At 46.9% G+C, this 21,114-nt stretch overlaps 1 protein-coding gene across 1 annotated transcript in view; it reads left to right on the plus strand.

Moving 5' to 3' along the window:
* USP48 (ubiquitin specific peptidase 48) overlaps nt 1–21,114 on the plus strand; it is a gene marked incomplete at its 5' end in the record, with an annotated part of 34,271 nt that continues 13,157 nt past the window's right edge. The window contains 15 exons of the mRNA XM_085320744.1: nt 1–95; nt 722–842; nt 1,471–1,627; nt 2,686–2,813; nt 4,851–4,975; nt 5,578–5,686; nt 7,037–7,170; nt 7,417–7,499; nt 7,798–7,977; nt 10,474–10,599; nt 12,569–12,718; nt 15,668–15,868; nt 17,447–17,561; nt 17,708–17,838; nt 19,749–19,820. Coding sequence (XP_085176870.1) covers nt 1–95; nt 722–842; nt 1,471–1,627; nt 2,686–2,813; nt 4,851–4,975; nt 5,578–5,686; nt 7,037–7,170; nt 7,417–7,499; nt 7,798–7,977; nt 10,474–10,599; nt 12,569–12,718; nt 15,668–15,868; nt 17,447–17,561; nt 17,708–17,838; nt 19,749–19,820 — 1,927 coding nt within the window. The remainder of the gene's footprint in view (nt 96–721; nt 843–1,470; nt 1,628–2,685; nt 2,814–4,850; nt 4,976–5,577; nt 5,687–7,036; nt 7,171–7,416; nt 7,500–7,797; nt 7,978–10,473; nt 10,600–12,568; nt 12,719–15,667; nt 15,869–17,446; nt 17,562–17,707; nt 17,839–19,748; nt 19,821–21,114) is intronic.

Here is a 21,114-nt window from a genome sequence, read left to right on the forward strand (position 1 = left end):
TGGACCGAGACGGTGCCGCCCGAGGAGGTGGCGCAGGAGCACATCGAGGCGGCCTACCGCGTCGGGCTGGAGCCCTGCCAGCGCGGCGCCTGCCGGTACCGGGCCCGGCCCCGCCGCCCGCCCGTCTCCGCCCTGCCCCGCCGCCCCTCGCCCCCTTCTTCGGGCCTGGCCCCGGGGTGGGCGGCCCCGGGGTGGGGGGAGCCCCGTGTCCTCGCCGTATTTGGGGGCCCGGGGGACTCCCCCCCCCCCAATTCCCTTCCCTGGGTGCCCCCGTTTCCCCCCTGTCCCATCCCATCCTGTAGCTGGGGGTGTGGGGGGGACGCCCGGTTCCTCCTCCGGGTGCCCCGAGGTGTGGGGAGCCCGAGTGCCCCTGTCCCTGGGGATCTGGGGGAGCCTCCCCCGTTCGCTTCTCGGGGGCCCCTCATCGCCCAGGGTTGTGGTGACCCCACGTTTCTCCCTCTTCCTCCCCAGATCCCCCAGCCCCCCGAATAGTGGTCTCCCCAGGGGTCCTCCATTTTTCCTCTCCAGCTCCCCATCCATTAGACTCTMCCCAAGCTTTTGGGGTTGTGCTGACCTCCCCATCCCCTCTGGTCCTCCTCCGTGCTTTTGGGGTTGTGGGGAGCTCCCATGTTGCCCTTGCCCCCCCCCCCCCTTTTACCCTTCCCTAACGGGTACTGCTCCCTCCCCGGGGTGACAGTTGGGGCTGGTCCCGGTTCCGCAGGAGGAACTGCCGGGGGAACCCCAACTGCCTGGTGGGCATCGGGGAGCACGTCTGGCTGGGCGAGATCGACGAGAACAGCTTCCACAACATCGACGACCCCAACTGCGAGCGCCGCAAGAAGGTAGGGCCTGACCCCCTGCCCCCCAGACATCCCCTGCGTAGTGGGGCCAGGACCAGCCCCCAGGGAGGTGCGGGGAAGGGGAGGTAAAGCCTGCCCATACCCTAGAAGTTTGGGATCGACCCYTAGAAAGACTAAGCCCAGCATGAGAAAAGACCTGTTGTCTTCCGCCCTGCGTGCAGGTGGCTCCCAGGAGTTGGGGTCTGCGGTCTCGGGGGCTGTTGCTGGTGTCCTGTAGGTGGGCCGTGACCCGCAGGCAGAGTGATGCTACTGCAGTCTTTCCCTGATAAACAGCCTGCTCCTGTGCAAGAGGAACGTGTGCCGGAAGAAAACTTTTTGATCATAAATTTGCGTCCTGTCTTTTTGACCCTAGAAGGGAAACGGGAGGGTTTTTCTCCAGAAAAGCACTCTCAGGTGCACAGTGCTCGGGAGATGCTGTGTTCCCTCCTCGTGCCTGAGGAGTACAGACTTTGGGGAGAATCCCTCTGAGCAGAGATCCCCTCCATACCAGTAACACCTTGCAAGCTCAGTTAAGGGTGATAGAGCAGAACAGCTGACCCAACTGYTGGATTTCTCTTGTTTGCTTCTTTGGAGTAGCGAGTTACATGTGTTGCTTTCTTTTTTATGCTAGAATGCGTTTGTAGGCTTAACGAACCTTGGAGCCACGTGCTACGTGAACACTTTCTTGCAGATGTGGTTTCTTAACTTGGAGCTTCGGCAAGCCCTTTACTTGTGTCCGAGCACCTGCAGCGAGTACACGACTGGCGAGGGCATCCCAAAAGACAAAGGTCAGTGGAAGGTCGTAACAGCTGTCTGTGTTTTCCCTTGCGGTAAATGGAAGCTGTTTGGCTCATTCGAGCACAGAGGAATTTTGTTGGCACAGTGAAACTCCTGTAACTTGCGTGTCCTCTGGCGCGGGGTATTGCTSTGTTTCACAGTCAGAAGAGCAGTAAATGCTGTACCAAATAAGTAGAAGAGGAGGAATCACGATACTTGCTTTTGTATTTTAAAACGTCTTAGCAGCCACCCCTTGGGATTAGCATGGTGCTTCTTTCTACTGTTATTTCTAAAACCTCAAGTGGCACTGGTTTCGGGATAGCATTTATCACTGGAATTGATGGCTGGAATAACACTGTTTGTCCTATCTGCGGAGCACACTGCTCTCTTTAAGTGCTTGACCTAGCTTTTAGGAGCAAACCAGCCTAAACCATTCTTTATCAGAGTTATTTTTAAATCAGAGTGAGTTGATCTGGTTGAAAATTTGTGTTCCTTTTTTTGGCAAGATGCTTCACACCTTAATGATAGCAGTGGGGTGAGGGGGAGAGTGGCTTTTGCTACCATGGAGCCACGCCTTGTCCCATGAGAGGACAAGTATTGAGGTACCAGTAGGTATGAGACTTTAAATGCCAGCACAGTAGACCTGACGGGCTCGGGTAAGATAGATTTTTGTGTTGCATGCAGCATTATAGGTGTACCTTGAGTTAGTAYGGCTGCCTGATTTCTTCTGGTCCTGTTTTTATAGTATTTTATGAATGAGGCGCTGCCCTTTGATTTAAATAAGAAGCTGGTGCTRTGTGGTAATCAGCACACGTTGCTTAAACGGTTTACTAGCAGCTCGTGTAAGGCACTGTGGGATGTTTGGCCTGAGCTGTGACTTAGCTGTCATAAGTAGTACTAACTGTTTCAGGTCTCATGGTGGTTAAAAAATGTTTATTAAAAAAATATTTCTAATTAAGCTTGCATATGTCAACAACAAAGAAAAAGCAAATTACTTTAACTGAACGATTTTATCTTGAGATGAGACGACATAACTCACGAGTAATTTCTGCAACTTGTTTTGTGCTAGACTACGAGCCTCAGACCATTTGTGAACACCTCCAGTACCTATTTGCCTTGCTGCAGAACAGTAAAAGGCGATACATCGATCCTTCTGGGTTTGTGAAAGCGCTGGGCTTGGATACAGGACAGCAGCAGGTATGCTTGAGGTGTCTTCCTGRTGTGTTCCTCCTGATGTGCTCTCTTTTCCAACTGCTTTGCCTAGGGACGAGCAATTACCTTCTTTAAAGAAGCGCGAAACTGCCCTTTTCTATTATTCTCCCATCTCCGAGTGGTGATCTCTCGCCCAGCCTCATTTGTGCAAATACAAAGGGACAAGCAGCGCTCCAGGCCCTTCCTGTCCCTGCGTGAGCTCGGCTCCTGCAATGGGACGGGGCGTTAGCGAGTGATTAACCTTGGCTCCGCAGAGTGGGAGGAGGCTGGAGGGGGCTGTGAGGAAGGTGGTTCATGGGCTGCCTCTCCCGTGCCTGGGGGCAGGGGGAAACGCTTTGTGGCCTGTGATTTGGGGTGGGGGGGGTTGAGGTGGGAAGGGCTCCAGTAGGATGAGGAGCAGCGTGGTTGGGAAGTGCTGGGAGCSTGCTGAAAGGCCCAGGGAGGTTGCTGCAGTGCTGGGGCTGGTTGGYAGCAGCCTCAGACCAAGCCTGCTGAAGCCGGAGGGGAAGTTTTGCCTCTGTTAGAGGTGACAGGAGGCAGGATGAGAGTCGCAGCTAGGTGGACGGATGCTCGGCACGGCAGCATCGGGTGCATTACGAGGAAGACCTGAAGCTTAGGTGGGAGGGAGAGATTTGAAAGTTCTCTGCGGAGACAGTGTGTCTGGGGCAGGGAATGCATGCGGCAGAGAGGTGTGAGCACCATAGGTGGAGCCTGCAGAACTGTCACAAAAATTGAATAGGATTTAGGAAAAGGATATATCTTAAAAGAATGCTTTGAGATGTAGGGGGACAATGAACGTGAGCAACAGTGGGTGATTCCTTAAGAGAATTAGGAGCAGAAAGTTGCTTCGAGTCTCTGGGAGAGAAGTGATCATTAAAGACTGGTGATACTAGCAGAGAGTAAAGTACTGTATGTGGTTTTAACAGCTCTGAGAGCTGGAGAGGAAACCTGCAGGCTTGGAGCAAACGTGGCAGTGGGAAGGTCAGAATTTGGAGAGTCAGCAGGTGTCAAGGGTAGGATGGGTGGGAGACAGTTGAGCCAAAGGAGAGCGAGGGTGGGAGAGGGAGCAAAGAAAACTGGGTACTAGGGGGAAAGGGAGGGCCTGAGACGGGTGTGGACAAGTTCCCGAGTCTCGCAGGAGGAGCAGAAGCTGTTTGTTTCTTTGGAGGAATCTGAAAGGGAGAAGTGGAAGTAGCAGGATAGGAGACTTGAGGGCACAGAGGTGGCGAAAAAGCAGCCGTAGTGTTTGGTGCATCTGGAAAACAAAAGTGGACTGTGCTGCTGGGACTATGTCCGTGTCGGTGGAGCTATTGCTAGCGTGAGTTGGTGTAGCTTGGCAAGTCATCCCATCTCTACTTACCTGTTGCCTCTCTCTGACATGGCTAAGACCTATAATTAAAACAGGAATAGCTTGTATTATAYGCCAAGGCTTTGACAAATGAATGTTAGTGGGATAAAGAGGTGAGACAGAGAGATTTACTCTCCTGCCAAACTGTACTGTGTCAGAGGAAGATTAATACTCTGTAAATTTATTCCTGTGTTCCCTACCGGATAAGGATGTTCTGAACCTGTTGTCCACAGTGCTGTGGTCAAATGAGGCAGAGAAACTGTTTGTGTTGCTGCTTCTGAGCAGCAGAAGCCAATGTGGGATATGCAAGGCGGAGTCACAAAGGGATTTATGTGGTTAACAAGCTGCTGGGGATTTTGTTTTGTTTTGTTTTGTTTTTTTCCTCCTTCTCAGGATCCTGCAAATAGCAGGGCAGAAGTCAAACCACCCTGAGCTATTGGCCAGGAGCCAGCTTAACTCATGCTGCAGTCTCACGCTGGGGGTCTTGTGCTCCTTTTAGGCAAATTCCTCTTTTCTTTAGTTCTCTTGACTGGTCTTTTTCTATTCAGCGCACGCTGAAGTTTCTGTGCAGCTTGTGTGTAGGACTCCGTGTAATTTGCAGTAAATTAGCGATGAGGTTGTGATTGCGCTTTGCACTGCGGTGTATTGTTAGCCAACTTGGCTTTCTGTTCTAGGATGCCCAGGAGTTTTCAAAGCTGTTCATGTCCCTGCTAGAAGATACTTTATCCAAACAAAAGAATCCAGATGTTCGAAACATAGTGCAAAAGCAGTTCTGTGGAGAATATGCATATGTCACAGTGTAAGTATTTGTTCTTTGGGAATAACCTTTCTGCAAATATTTAAATGTTTTAGAAGAATTTGAGCAGGAAAGATTCCTCTTAACAGCTGTAGAAGGCAGGTAAGCTTCTACTGAAATGTTGCGTGACAAGGGGCTTCCCGGTGTTTTGTTCAGCTTTAAGGTTTCCTTAAGAATCCAATTCTGTGCGTCTGTTGCTGCAGTTTGCCAGATGCTTTTAGTCTATTAATAAAAATTTACTAATGAAAATCTCAGTGAGTGAATGRAACGTGAAGTCCTGGAACCAAAAATTATAGTACATGAATGTCATTGTACCTATTTCATTCCTGAGTTCGAGCTGTGAATTTCACCAGGAAAAGTAATAAAATGTTGCATCTGAGCTGTAAACAGACACTCCTATTTTTCCTGGGCATTGCTGTTACCCTGTTTACACCGAGCTGTAGAGTGGTTGTGGTGTAGAGGTGCACTATGTTAGGTCTGACTTAAACAAGTTTTTCTCCTGGTTTTGTCAATCAAGTGTTAGTTTACTGACGGCTGGGGAGTTAGGACACATTAACCAGTGAACTGATCTCACATGTGTGTGTTTTTTTTTTTTCCTGATTCAGATGCAACCAGTGTGGCAGGGAGTCCAAACTTGTGTCTAAATTTTATGAACTGGAGTTAAATATCCAAGGGCACAAGCAGTTGACAGACTGTATTACAGAGTTTCTTAAGGTACAAACTCCTTTTTTTTTTTTTCCGAGTCTTGCTATTCTTAGTAGAGCCAGGAAACACGGCTTAGCAAGGTGCTTCAGTTCCCTTCTTCTATTAACAGCTTTTGAGGTTGATATTACAGCAAAGTGGACAGCTGAGATCAAGCTTTCTCAGCAGAATGAATGCAAAAGGAACTATTTCACTGTGGGTCCAGAAAACGAGAACCGAGTCGCATACTTGTGAAGTGAATGAGCAAGGGGCGGCTCTGTACTTAGTGTAAACATRTGGGTGTGTTACACCTTTTAAAAAACACTTTGAAGTCACATGTTTAATAATTGTGTTTTCCTAGCAATGTTGATATGACAGAAATGCATACAAAAAGTCCCTGCATGCTTTGTCATGAGTAGCACAGGAAGAAAGGGTGTTCTCTGTATTAGTGCTCGTCTACATAGCAACAGGAGACTTTCCCCTTCTTTAAAACATGTCCTTAAAATGTATTAGCAAGGCCTCAGAATATCTTTAGGAATTCAAGCTTTTAATTCATCTTGAAAATGTGCCTAGCTCTTAAATGGCTGGCACGTTAAAAGTTCAAGATGTGGATTCAAATACATGTATTTACAGCAGAACTAACCTGAAATGTAACTCTGTAGCTGAGGTGCAGCCTGGCTGTTGTGCAGAGTTTTTGCTGATGCGCTCAGCAAACCGGTTGCTCTGCTCATGAAAGGTCTGCTGAGAAAGAAAGCACCTGCACTGAAGGGCAGCCGTCGCTGCAGACCYGGTACTTCTGCCTTGCAACAGTAAAATTCCAGTTTGTCTGATCTTCCTTTAAATGAAACAGCTGACGTTCCTTTTTAGGGTTGTTGGAGTTCTCCTCTTGCCCAGTCGGCTGTACTTAAACATAGACTCTTATTTCCCAGCGATGTTTGCTTGGCTGAGCACAGGAGAATTGTAATTTCCAGGCTAAAATGTGGGCTTTACATTAACTTGGTCYGTGTGATCTCATTAAAGGGTGATTTTTTCCATAGCCTTCGTGATAGAAACCAACYTCATGAACTTCAGTCAGGTGGAGAGCAAACCTGATGGCTTTGTAGGCTGTCTGAGCGTTAGAACTAGGGCTTGTTTCAGTCTAAAAGACTGTTGTTTTCTTTAAAGTGAGAGCAGCCTGCTAACTCTATGCTGTAAAGCGCCTTTATTAACTCAAAGGGTTGTGCATTTTTAGCCTGGAGCATATTTTGGAAAGCAGCTCAATMGAGACTTAAATAGTTAAAATAACTGCAAAGCTGTTAAATCTCCATCTAGCAGATAGATTGCAGTGGTTGACCGTTGAGTGGTAACTTGTTCTCAATACCTTTCTTTTTGCCCTCTGGTCAGGAAGAAAAATTAGAAGGAGACAATCGTTACTTTTGCGAAACTTGTCAAAGTAAGCAGAATGCCACAAGGAAGATCAGGCTGTTAAGTCTTCCGTGTACGCTGAACCTGCAGCTGATGCGTTTTGTGTTTGACAGGTGAGCTGCCCGCCCCGGCACACGTTCACGTGCTATAAAATTAGGAGCGATTTGGGTTATTTGCAAGCTCTGTGGAAGGACATCTGCTCTGCTCTTTCCACATTGATTTTTAGACTTTGAGAATTGGAGTGCACACGTGTGGTTTTTCTTGGGTGGGTTTCAGGAAAGTTATTTTGAGACGTGAAGCATTATTATTATTATCCACTGATACCTGTAGCTGAAGTTTGGTCATTTGTTCTTGCACAGACAAACCGGCCATAAGAAGAAGCTGAACACCTACATCGGCTTCTCTGAGCTGCTTGACATGGAGCCTTTCATGGAACAAAAAAGTAAGTTGTGCGGTATGTGCTCCTTCACGGTACTCGCGCAGCTCTTGATGAGGTCTTGTCTGATTGAAAAGAATGTCAAGAGCGGTTTGAAGCTGCATTTCGAACAAAAAAATGACAAGTGCCTTGCAAATGGGTTGTGGAAGCTAGGAGTGTTGAATAAAGCTGTGTAGAGGTCTTGGAGAGAGATGAGTTCAAGTGCAGTCTTTGTTCACTGTCTTGCAAAGGCATCAAGAAATAGGGAGGAAAAAATGCATCCTGGTTTGTCCAGAGGGCTAAATAACTGCTGTTTTCCTTTCAGATGGTGTCTACGTGTATGAACTTAGTGCTGTCCTCATACACAGAGGTGTGAGCGCATACTCCGGGCACTACATCGCCCACGTTAAGGATCCACAGACGGGCGAGTGGTACAAGTTTAACGATGAAGACATAGAAAAGATGGAGGGGAAGAAATTGCAGTTGGGAATTGAGGAAGATCTAGGTAAAACCTTTAAGTTGTGAGTGCCCTTTTAAAATAACTCTTTTCACCAAAAAAAACATGGAGGCTGAGTATGTGGAGGACCTGGTACTCTTAAAAAAAAATCKGTTCCTACATGTGATTTCACATCATAAAAGCAACGCGTGAAACTGGAGTTCTGTTAATTGCAGCCAGATTTTCTTTGCTCCGGCCCTTATGCAACTGTTTATGCACACCTTATGATCATTTCCTCTGCTCTAGTTTCTTTTCTTGCTTTGCCTCCTGGCAGATAACATGCTGATAACCCAGGCAGCAGTTGCCTATCAGGGTAATACAGGCAGGCTGCTGCTTCCTTGGCCAGTATGCAAACGGAGGCATTAGGGACAGATAACGATGTTACTTTCAGTTTCCTTAACGTGTTGTGTTTTTATTTCCCCTGAGGTGTCTAYTCTTAAACTTTTTAGGAGGCAGTAAAAAGTCTTTATAAAAACCTTGATCAAAAGAATGTATTAGAAGCCAGAATTGCCTTTTTACTTTGCATTTTTGTTTTGCACTATTTTCATCCTTCTATTCTACTGTTGTTGGCTTCCCCTGTGCTGGTGCCCTCTTGCTACACCAGATAACCCTGCCTATCTGTTACCGGACACTGTTGGGTCTTGATTTCCCTGTACTCACTGGAGAGCTTAGGCTGAGATTAGCATTGCTGGTTTCTCCATCTGCAATCATAGAGGGACTCTCYGCTTTTAAATCAGCAGTTTAAGTGCTTGAATTTACAGTTGCTCAGTATTCTTCCATGCCTGTCAGTATCGGGAAAATGGGGAAATTAATGCCAAAAATTTTGCTTAAAATGTAAGTAAACCCTTCCCAGAAGTATTTCACCAGCAGGACACTCATGTTTTCCTGCACCTCCAGCACTGACAGTTGGACTTTCCAAAATGTCGACTTCCCTTAAAGCATCTGTAAATAATAATTTAATGAAAAGGCAGATTTATTGGTTCTCATAGTTGTTCTGAAAGCCTGTCAGCCTGAGCACACCCCTAAGCAGACACGGGGTGCTAGCCTGCTTCTCGTTTGCTTCGTGCACATGTCTGCACGGTGCCCCTTAATTTTCAGTATCTTGCTCCTAAACGTCTTGGGTTTCCTGACGACTTGCATACATGCAGGCTTCCGCCAGGGCAGCAGCGTCATCCTGTTAATGCTTGACTACCACTAACTTGCAAGCGAATTGTGAAGCTGGCTAGACATCTAGTGGTGTAAGATAGAAAAATAACTCCTGAAAGGAAATAAAGGCTTCTCAGCCTTTCTTTTTGGCCTCCTGTGTTACCCAGTGTAACAAAATAAGATGTAAGTAAACTGCTGTGCCCTCAGTCCTGTGCAGATTTATACTTAAGCATGAGTAAGTATTCCTGCTGAAATACAGAACTGCTTTAATGATTGTTAGCAAAGCGTGTTTAGAATCTCTGCAGACTGGAAACCTTAGTATATATTTTAAGTGCTAAGCAAAATACTGAAGTTGAAATGTCATTTGCCTATTCCAAGCAAAACTGGAGTTTGAGAGTCTCCTTCATTACAAACACACAAAGCAGCAGGAGAAATTAATTAACATAAAGTAGAGGTTTGCTGTGGGGAGAGTCCTGTAGTCTGGCTGTGCAGATGGGAACAATTTTTAAATACTTGGAGAAACTGCAAATAAAATCTGTCCAGGAAATCCCCTGGACAGTGTGGTGGGGGATGCACATGAGTTTTCCAGAATTTAAATACAAAAAAAAAAAAAAAAAAAAAAAAAAAAAAATCCTTCCTTCCCCCCCCCGTCTCTTGTTCTATTAAGTGCTTAACCAAAAGAGGCTCCTTCCTTTTTTAAAAATAAAGGACTCTTCGGTTTTTGAAGCTGCAGCTCTAGATAAGTATTCTGGTCAGGTTTTTCTTTGCCTGGCATTAACTTGTATTATATGGTCACATTCTTCGTCTTGGTGAAAGCCAGCACTGGAATCAGATGCTCTGAGGTGACCATTTGCATGGCTGTTCAGTTCCTAAAAGTTTTGTTTCCCAATAGACTGGTGCAGACTTTTTTACATACTCAATCATGTGTAAATGTGTTTTGTTTTGTTTTTTTCCGTGAGGACTCTACTCTGTTCTTTGGTGTCAAGGCACCAACACTAATGAGGACAGGAGGCAGAGGGAAGAAAGGATGTTTTTGCAAAGGCTACTTTTTGGCTCAGTGAGGCTAGGCTTAGTGAGAGAGAGAAGAAAGGCCCTCTTAGGGGGCACTTCAGAGCAGGATCCTAACTCGGTGCCTCTGAGTTGTCCTGGATCCAGCAACGCTAGAGGGATTTGGGTCTTGCTCGGATAAAGTTTGTCCTGTGGCATGCGTGCGAGGCTCATGCCAGCCTGGTGCTCTGCAGAAGGAAGCCTGCTGGCGCGCGGTGAGAGGGAAGCTGGCTAGATGGCAAGCTCAGCCCGTGCAAGGCGAGCCAGTAAGCAGGCTTGTGTGTTTATTATTTTTTGCCTTCTGTACCACAGCAGAGCCTTCTAAATCTCAGACTCGTAAACCTAAGTGTGGGAAAGGGACTCACTGCTCTCGAAATGCTTACATGCTGGTATACAGGCTGCAAACCCGAGAGAAGTCTCCAACAGTCGAAGTACCAGGTAAGTGAGCTTTAACTCTCCTGGTCTCCGTCCGTTCTTGGGAAGCACAGGCAGGCCAGGAGCCAGTGCTTTATAGGAAGCACCTTTTGCAGCCWCTGTCTGTATTGTAGCCCCCTGGGCTTTCCTAGCACTTGAATARCATTAGCCTGGCTAATACCATCCGTGTGCCCACCCAGGCCTCACCATCTTACCAAAGAGGTCAGGTACAAAGGGGTTAGGAGGAGATAATCCAGCGGGGAGCAACGTCTGCAGAATTACCCAGCTGCTGGCGTTGAGTGTGGCTGGAGTAACGGGGTTCGCAGCCAGGTTCCCCCTCTAGCTGCTCAGGTACCTGAGGGCGAAGGAGGACAGCGTGGTTAGATGTCATCAGCAGCGCATATCCCGTGCGGCAGGTGAATAATCCTGACAGATGTCATGGTTCTTTTACAAGTACTTAATCTTYGCCGTATTGCTAATAAATGGCATAGAAATAAGAGGGTGCAAGCCTTACAAGAATTTTGTACTAGCATGTTCGTGTCATGCTTTAGAATCACTGGAGGTGGTAGCAATCCCTGTAGGTTTGGCCTGTGGATTTAATAATGCTTAGCATTTGCATGCTACTTGATTAGAAATATTAATTAGGCCTTAGCTGGTAGGGCTGGAGGTGTGCTCTACCTTCTTCCCCTCCATGTGAAAGAGGGACGACAGAGGTTTTGTTTTCCCTTTTGACCGGAGCTGTTTGTCAGCGTTCAGCTTAGGTCCTCCGGAAGAGGAGGGTAATGGTGGTGATAATTGCACAGCTTTCTCCGAACTCGCAGCAAGGACTCGCAGCATCAAACCTTTCCACGCTCCCTCTCCCCGCCCCACCTCCAGAGCCGGCTCGGCTCGCCGAGGCGTGCAGCCCTGGGAACCTGTGCTAATTCRTGCCTTGGGGCTGTCTTTGCAGTTTGTTTCCCGAGCTCTCTCGCCCTCTCTCTCGCCTCCTACCCCTCTGCCCAAAACAATACTCGGCGAAGCCTCTCCGCCCCGCTTCGAATTCCTGAGCAGCCCTGCCGTTGCCTTTTGTTTGACATGGACGCGTGCCAGGGACAGGGAGCGAAGGGCAGCGGGCAAGCCTCGTGGTTTCAGCGAGGCTTCACGCAGCTGCAGATTCAAGGCATTTCRCTTTGATGCTGTGGGGAGCAGCTTTTCCGGGACAGCAGCGAATGTAACTTGGCTCCCCAGCCCCGGACATCGAGGGTGAATGGGTCAGGCTGATTATGTTTTAAAATAGTGTATATTCTCCCAAGATAGATTCTGGGCTCTGTGGCTGCCTAGGGGTTAACTTTTCTGAAATATTTGAGCTCTTCAAAATACTGTAGAATCGGAAAAGGCTTCAGATAAGCAGTACTCTACTCCTCCGTTACACCATCCCTGCAAGGGAAGTACTTTATCTTCCTTTTTTTCCCTGCTAGGGTTTTTTTTTTTTTCCACTGGTGACAGCAAAAATTGCTGTCCCCGTCACCTTCCCGTCAACTTGAGGATCTGCCCTGGCTTATCTCTGATCTCAYGAGGGTTTTCTGCCCTTGCCTTGGAGAAGCCCCTCTCGCGACAGGCGAGCGGCACGGTAGCGTCAGGTGTACCAGTCGGCCGAGAGGCTGTTTTCGCTCCGAGAGCGCTGGGCTTTTGGCAGCGCAGAGGAGCTGCTGGTGGGAGGCAGAGAAGCGGCTGGAGCGCCGAGGCAGAGATCGCAGCAGGCTTGAAGGTGGCCTGCTGCGCCCTGGGTTTGCAGCCTCTCGGGTGCGTTTAATCACCTACGTTGGCGTAAGCACTGCCATAAATAACGGAGGGAAGCGACATCCAGGCCTTTGGCTTGCTGGAAAGCCATGTACATCTGTAGCTGCGTGGGGAAATATTTAGGCTTGCTTGTTAACCCCTGGATAACTGCTCACAGGGGTAATTGGCATTTTCCTTGGAGTAACTGGCATCTTTGCTTTCCCTCTCCCCACAGCTTTTCTGCAGGAGCTGGTAGAACGCGATAACTGCAAGTTTGAGGAGTGGTGTAACGAAATGGCAGAGATGCGCAAACAGAGCGTGGCCAGAGGCAAAATCAAACACGAAGAGGTGAAGGAGCTCTACAAAAGGTTACCTGCTGAAGCTGGTCTGTAAGATATTCTGGTAGTATTTTGTAGTAGACCGTTGTTAAGATTAGTAATGTTTTGTAACTAATCCACAACTTGGTTCTGTGACCCGAAAGCTTTGCTGGAAGGCTTTAGCTGTAGCCCTTGCTATGAAGAGGAAGGCGATTGCTGTCAGTTGTTGCTATGTGTACGCTTAGGATTTGTTTTCCCTTGCTTGCTCATCTGCCTTAACCTATTTTTCTCCTTCTTTTTGGCTTGTTCTAATGGCCTCTGGCATCACTAATTCCCTCTTGCTCCTTCCTCRTCAGTCAGTCTCCTGTGTGCTTCCATGCATTGTGGCTGTTTTCTCCTGTGCTGCGAGCAGCTCAGCTCATTACTGCTTAGTAGCATTGAGGCAGAATAACTGGCCAGTCTGAAGTTGCCATCTCAYGCCAAGTTTTGGTGCTCTTGGTCTAAATTAGTCAGCAGGTAACTGGGTACGAGAACACCTGGCCTCCAGCAGAAAACTTTCATCCCTCCCAGTGCTTCGAAGCCCCATGTCTAAGCTTCGTGCTGCTGATGAGCACCAGCTTAGTGAGGTTAATCCTTTTAATTCCTTGGGTTTCGTCATCTTAGYGTGTCTGAGCGCTGGGATTTTGATACCCCCCTGCCTTTCTCTCCCCAGTCTCCCTCGAAGCAAGCGTATGGGCGCTTGCTCTCTCTCTCTCTCTCCAGTGTGGGGAGTTTCTCTCCAGTATGCCCATCTCCTAAAACAGTAGGAACTTTAATTTCAAAAGCAAAATTTTTTTGGTTGTATAGCCCTTTAGATAATTTGGTTTGAGCATTTAGCCAGAGGATATTAAAAACAAAAAGCTGAGAACCAGAATCAAGATTCGAGTAGCTAAATAGCTACTTGGCTTCTTGTCGAGGGCRTAAGTGGCTCACGAGCCTTCCCGAGTGGCCAGAGCGTGGCTCCTGTAAACGTCTGCCTGTTCAATTTATGAAACCGGCTTTGAGAACGGTGACGCTTAACTAATGAATAGGAGGGTGTCACAGCTCATCTCRCGGAGACCCTGCAAGCCTGAGTGCTGTTCAAATGTCACCTGTAAATCAAAGTCGTGGTGGAGGTATGAATCTGCCATGAGTCACCATTASAAAGGAGGAGCAGTAAGTGCAACTCGGTTTGGGGCTTTCTTTTCCTTTTTTTTTTCCCTTTTGCAAAAACAGAATAGTTTTCCCTTGGYGTTTCTAACACAATGAAAGAATAAACCTTAGTGAGATGTGTTTACAAGTGCAGGTGCAGACAGACGCTAGCTCATCCGCCCCAATTCTTAGGTGGCAGTGCCTGGAGGCACCCACTGCGTGCCCGTTATTGGGCATGGCAGCTTGCTAGCGCAGCTGGAGGTGGTGTCACCCCAGGGCTGTTTTAGATTCRGCCCCTGAGGAGCTTGGGATGGTCTGTGCAGCTGTGCAGATGTCTCTTGTGCCAGGTTTGTATAGTCAGCCCCAGAAAAACTTCCTTTCTAGAGAGGCAGCTTTCATCCCAAACTAGCAAACCATTTTTGACAGCGTTGCAATTCTCTGGAGGTCATGGCTGCACAAGTCTGCCGATGTTATTGCGTAAGATGGAACGACTGCTGATTGTCCTGCAGAGGAGAAAGCTTGAGCCCTCGCTTCACAAAAATCCAGGGCATATACTTTGGAGGACAAAGTATTTTGCTGAAGCTTCCCTGTTGCTGCTTTGTATGAAACATTAATTTCATTTCCTTTGATAAATGTAACTAATGGCAGAACCCTTCTCTCCTCGTTTCAGAATTGTCCTCATCGTGTCAGCAAAATGTGTTTAATTTCCTGGCCATCCTGCTAATTTTCCAACCATCTTATTACAAGCTGTAGTGTTTGCCTCACCAGTGTTTTTTAGACTTGATGTGATAAAAGAAGTTACTTTGTTCGCACACCACTGTTTGTTGCTCAGTGTGTAACTGTGAACCTCTCTAGGATCTCAGATGATTGCTATTAGTGGCAAATGGCAAAAGTGCTGAGATGAGCTTTTTTGCTGTGACTCTGTTTCCATTTAATCCACAGCAAGTGGCTTCAAAATGTAAAATTCCTTCTTTAAATGTAGTCATGCTTGTTCTTTGGGTTTAAGAATCAACACTGGGTCTTAGTATCAAGATAAGTTTATGGAGACTTCATACAAAGCTAGTGTGCTGTTCACATAGAGATGCTGACCCATTTCTGACCTCCTGAACCTTGGCTTTATGTGAGATTTTCCTTTTAACAAGCACAGGGGACCTTTCTGCTCTGTTTCAAGAAAAAAAAATCCCAATAACACTGAGAAAAATTTGAGCATATTACCATTTGCACTGTTAATCTTTGTGGGATGTCTCTCACCCAGATTTGTAAGAATAGCCTAGAAAAAACCTTGAACTTTGGACACTGAGGGGATGAGGAGAATACTGGTCTCACCTGTGCTCTGATTTTCTTTTCTTTTTACATCTACCCTGATGAGCTCACTTGATTTTGTAAAGAGCTTTTCACTTACTAATGTCTGAACGTACCTTAAATATTGTATTTGTTACTTGATGGACAGCAGGAAAGCTTTGCTTATGCCCTTGCTTTGAGTAGTCTGCTGTAAACCCCTAAAGGTTTTGCAGTCTGAAAGCATGCCCTTTCCTGTTTAGAGTGCTCCATCGTTTCGTATTGATTGCTTGAATATTAAATGGTCGATTGTTCTCGTGTATCTAACTTCACGTAGCTTMCCTCGCAAGAAGGCACCGTGTTAGAAATCTGCAACGCTGAGATGAGAATTAGACAGGGAAGCTGCATCAGCTATTTGAAAACTTGTACCGCAGAGATTTACTCGACAGTGATAGCCTGCTAATTTTTAAAAGTATCTTTGAATATCAGAGTAATTATGAAATAYACCATCTGCTGTGTTATGTACTAACACGTGCCGACTTGTTTCTTTTTGTGTCTTTCCCTCCCAGGTTCCCCATACGACTTCATCTCTCTCGAATGGCTGCAGAAATGGCTGGATGAGTCTACTCCTCCGAAACCTATAGATAACACAGCCTGCTTGTGTTCACATGGAAAACTCCATCCTGATAAAATATCAATTATGAAGAGGATATCAGAGTATGTGGCTGACTTCTTCTACAGGAGATATGGAGGGGGACCCCGGCTGAATGGTAAGGTGTCTGGCTAGAAAGCGCCCTTTCAAGTCACGTTTTTGTGTGCTAAATGTGTGTTAGAGCCTTATTCTGGTCCCAGCCTTTTGCTGGGCCATCCTCTATGATTTTAACATAGCTTCATTTCTGCATGTAACTTCTGCGCTGCCTTGTTATTTCTGTGTTAATTTTTTTATATCGCTCAGTTACATTGGTGTTCAAGCAAATACGATCGGTCTGGTTGGAGGGGCTGTTTCAGACCTGAAGCCTGCTCTGTTTAGAAACAGCTGTGCATAGAGTAACACGTGAGAAAGCAGTGGTGGATTTAGGTTAAAAAAAGGCAGTATTTGGAGGGGTCTGTGAAGCTAAYGCTGCCAAATAGCAAAATCCCCAAACTCTTCAAAACAAAGGGACGATTCTCCATGCCTGCAGCCGCTACAGGTCCGGGGCAGGCAGTGTTTAATGTGCGGATCTGTGCTGCCTCTTGCGAGCAGCCCGTGCTCTGGAATGATGTGGATGTGTGCTGGCCCAGAAAATCATTTACTGTCTCTCACCTCTAGCATGTCCCAAGCTGCCTTGATCTAAGAAAGCACATATGTGATAGCATATGTGCCCGTGTTGTGCACATCTGCCTCGCATTTGATTTGGAGGGTAAGCCCTTGGCCTCTGCAGTGTCTAGGCATCCCTTAATCAAGCCCCAGGCTTAGCTGCTTTTATAAGGGAGCTCAGTAACTCCCACTGAGACCAAATTAGCTCAGCTCCTGCTAGGAGCTTATAGGGAAGAAATGCAACTGCGGTGACGCAGGCAGCCTTTGTAAAACAGGCCAACGTTTATTAGTCAACTGGAAGATCGCCCGCAGGCTCCTTCGCTGAGTATGGCTGAGAGGGCAAGGGCTGACGCACAGCGCTCTCCATCTCACCTTGCAAGTGATGGACGTGACCCTCTGGTTCCTCTTGCTCCCTGACAAAAYGTATGCCCGGCTGCCAGGCTTCCCCGCCTGGTCCAGGGCAGCTTTGGAGAATGTTGTTGGGGTTTTGGGGGTTTTTTTGTTTGTTTGTTTTTTTGTTTTTTCGTTTTTTCATGGGTTTAGGGGACAAAGTGTTCCCCAGGCTGAGCACAGAGGATCCCCTCTTGTCTCAGCCTACGGGAAGGCAGGAAACACTCTCACATGGCATTTGAAGGTGGYTTTACAGCATCTCCATGCTATAGAAGAGTCATGCTTGGGAGTGGTATAACTGTTGCATGGGCCTAAATTCCCCTGCCTTTTAAATCCTGCGTGTGTGTGTGTGTGCTGCTGTGACCTCGCTCACAGCTGTAATTGTAAACTGTCGATATTAGCAGAGCTGTGAAGCTAGTGGAACAGATCACACCTCAGCTGAGGCATTTTACGGTTATTAAGCTTTAAATGTGGCTTGATCTGGCAGTAACCACGGGCATCTTACATGTGCAATCTCTCCTCATGAGGCAGGATGACTGGTACCTACATTACACTTGTCTGACAAACTAAATGCTTTCCACCAGTAGTGCTCAAATTTACGAAAAGCTCAGCCATATGCACCATAGTAATAGGTTGTTGTTGTTTTTTTTCCCCACCTCAGTTAAAGCACTTTGCAAGGACTGCGTGGTAGAAAGATGTAGAGTACTACGACTGAAAAACCAATTAAATGAAGACTACAAAACTGTTACGAACTTGCTGAAAATAACTGTAAAGGGGTATGTAAGTCTTCGTGCTTTCAAATGTTGTCAGAGCCTTTTAGCAGCGCTAGTGATGTTTAAGTAGCTTTCTTTTAAAGACCTTTTGGGCTCAGAATGAGAACAAAGTTGTGATTCGCGGTGCCAACMCTGTTCTCTGTGTGCAGGAACGACGGGTTTTGGGTTGGAAAGGCATCCTTGCGGAGCTGGCGTCAATTGGCTCTAGAGCAATTAAATGAACAAGACGACGATGCAGAGCACAGTAACGGAAAAATGAATGGAAACGCACAAAACAAAGGTAGTTCTTTTGCTRTAGAGATTTACAAGCCTGTGTCTGCTACCGCCTGACAAAAGACACATCAGGTGTTCCTGCGTGTGCTGTTCTAGCTGTTTTGCTTCCGCTGCGTGAGTAGGGAAGGAAGACAGCCTTAGTATGAGGAGCTTTTTCTTTGATAAGCTTCAGAACTGCTGGATGATCTTTGTATCCAGAGGAGAAGATGAGGAAATAAGCACTCTTACAAGTTGTGTCAAATTACCACTTAGCCACATGATACTAACATCCTAATTTTACCTGAATGGGAGAGCACAGGGGAGGAGAAAACGTAAAAATTACCTTGGGCAAAGAAATGAAGATGTTTTTTGCAAAGACTTACTGATGAAACTGAGCACAGCTGGCAAAAAAGCAGGACTGGCAAAACACAATTTCAAAAAAAAAAAAATCCTGACTTGGATTCTCTTCCCTGCGTGTCATGAGTTTGAGAATCTGTGGTTTCTTTTATTTGCCTTCTACTTTTTAAACCTTTCAAAATTGGGGGTTTCTTCAAGCTTTTTGTTCCAGAACTGAGGGTAAGAAGCTGGTTTGAGTGAAAGTGGAGATGATCAGCTGATTGCATTGGTCTTGGATTTGATTGCTCCAAGAACAACACCACATACCGCAGACCTCATGGAAATATCTCTAAGCTGGCACTGCTGTTGCAGCTTGGTTGTTCTGTTGTGGCTTTTGTTGGGAGAAGGGTACTTTTCTGCATCAGCAACTGAGTTATTGTCCCACGGATGATTCCTCCGTGGTGACCTAGGTTTCAAAAGAAGCTGCAACTCCCAGGAGTACAGTACTGGGTTTTGAGCTGCTCCCTAACCAGCTTGCTTGTTAGGCAGGTCGTTACAGACTGCTGCTAACACGTTGTCATGTTYACAACGCTCCAGTTAAATGGCCAACACTTCTGTCTCTCTAGCTGAGGTTTCTATTACTTACAAATCAGTGCGGGGCCTGTCGACCCCTGGCAGCCTCCCCTTGCTCAGCAACTCGGTTTGTCTCGGCTCTCGGAGCAGAAACGCGGAAACCGGTGAAGAGCCGCTCCGCAATTGCTGGTTGGTACGCAGGAGACGGTGCAGCCTGCTCTCAGGGGCACAGCGTGTCCTTTGCTGCTTGTGCATTGCTGCCGGCACCAAAGATGTAGGGAGCCAAGCTCTGCTCTTTTACCCGCTGGTGCAAGTCCCCGCTGCCCSCCTAAAAACTGGATGTAGAAATCAGCTCTGCAGTCGGATTACCGTTAATTATAGTTAATGATGTGCAGTTCATCTAATTCTCTGCTGTATAGTTAATGGGAGGGCGCAGTGCCTGCTCTCCCTTGYCTCATTAAGCATGTGTGACTTCTGCTGGTTTCTGCTGCTGCTCAGTCCTAGGCGCTTTGCGGGAAGGGAGAGCACAGGCCCGCTCCCAGGTTTTCCCAGCAGCTTTTCCAAGCTGAGTAGGTCTTGGCTTATTCACGTGATCCCTTCCTGAAGCTACAAAGGGAGCATCTGTTTTAGATTAGTAGCCTTAAGGCAAAGAGTTGACTAATATTTTGCCAGCAAGGTTTCTGCTCCCTCTGTTCGTACCTACAGTTATGTTTCAGTTAACTCCGATCCAAAAATCTTTGGGGGCAGCAACCCCCTGTGGTGTTTTAGCCGTAACAAATGCGTCCTTTGTAATCTCACAAAGGATGGTCTCATGCTCCGCATGCTTCAGAGCACTCCTACGTGGCCCGTAGGCCACAGTCCTCCACTGGCCTCTGGGCGAATGGCCTAATACATTTGAGAATACTGTGCTTCTGAAGCCTCCCTTGGGTTAAGAGTTYTGCAGCAATTTGGGCTGCTTTCCTCCAACGACATTAGCTTTCCTTGAGAGAGGAACACTGTGCTATCTTCTTTATTTTTTCTTTTAATTAGATGAATCAAATGAAGAGAAAAGAGAAGAGGAAGAGGAGTTAAATTTTAATGAAGACATTGTTTGCCCACATGGTAAGTCTCTGGGGGCTGGAACTGAATATGCGTGTTGTTGCCCGCTGCTCAGGACATAAACTTTGTAGTTCTCTTCTGCTGAACTTAAGACCAGCACAAGTAATTACATAAGCGTGCTCATTTGCTTCTTGAAACTTTACCTTTGAGCTTTTATTTATAAGCCTGCTGTTACATTGCAGTCCAAATTTTGCAAGGCAGCAAAAAGAGCGTAAATGTAGATGGTGACTGCCACAGATAAGCTTGGATGCTGTAAGGCCTGTAGGCAGTAGCAAGGCTGCTTCTCTTCCTCCCATTGACGGAGTACCGTGATGGAGTAAGGGRAGCGCAGAAGATTTGTAGCCACTTGAAAACTGAAAGCGTTAGGAGATTGTGGAAAAAAGAAAAACRATACGAGACCGTCAATGTTGGTGATGGAGTATCAATTTATTCTCCCAGTATAAAAGAAAAAGCAGAACTCTGAAAACAGAAGCACTTGCCGACAACTTTATAAACACCGATTTATCTGTGAGCAGCCAGGGCTCCTGAGGGTATCGATTTACCAAGCTGCTGTGCTTCGGTGTCCATTTACATAAGGTTTTGACCTGCTGTTAATTGTTTTGTTAAGGGACAGTTTGTTAGCGACATCCTTGGCTACCTTGTTGTTCAGCTCTCGCTTTTTAGCTCGTCCGTCGCTCCCAGACATGTTCGTGTTCTCGTAGACCGGTGCCTCCTATTTGGAGGCATCGATTTCCCCAGGTGGGTCTGCCTGGGATGCTCGAGCACGTTCCCAGCGTAGCCAGTTACTAGGAAGAAAGAAGCACGCAGTAGATTAGCAGCACGCCTCCTGTCATTAAAGCTAGTAGAGGAGGTACAATAACGGCTTGATAAAGCCCTCTTTTAAAGCTGAGCGCGTTGTCGTGATGCCGGCTGCTTTTCCTGGAGGCTTTGTATCATAACTCCCAGTGCCACAGGGCCTCTGCTGCTAAATAAAACCACAGGGCACAGTGGCGAAACATCTAATGTAGCCAGCCAGACCAGCATAAAAATAGGCCAATAGGCCCCTGAAAATATTAAGCTGGTAAATTGCTGGTTGATCTGTTACTTTGGATCGTATCAGAATAAATTATACTAGATAGGGAGGCCACCGGGAGGTCAGATTTCACCATCCTGAGTTAACCTCCAMTTGCTCTTGGAAAACAACCTTTTCCCCTTTATGCATTTAAAATTTTCCTGTGGAGTGTATCAGCAAATCCACGGTTTCGATAATACAGCCCTACTTTTGCTGTGGAGGAAGTTACTGCCTTAATGGTGCTTT

Source organism: Rhea americana, unplaced genomic scaffold (assembly GCF_003343005.1).
Source record: "Rhea americana isolate MKP2758 unplaced genomic scaffold, rheAme1 scaffold_654, whole genome shotgun sequence".
Taxonomy (NCBI): domain Eukaryota; kingdom Metazoa; phylum Chordata; class Aves; order Rheiformes; family Rheidae; genus Rhea; species Rhea americana.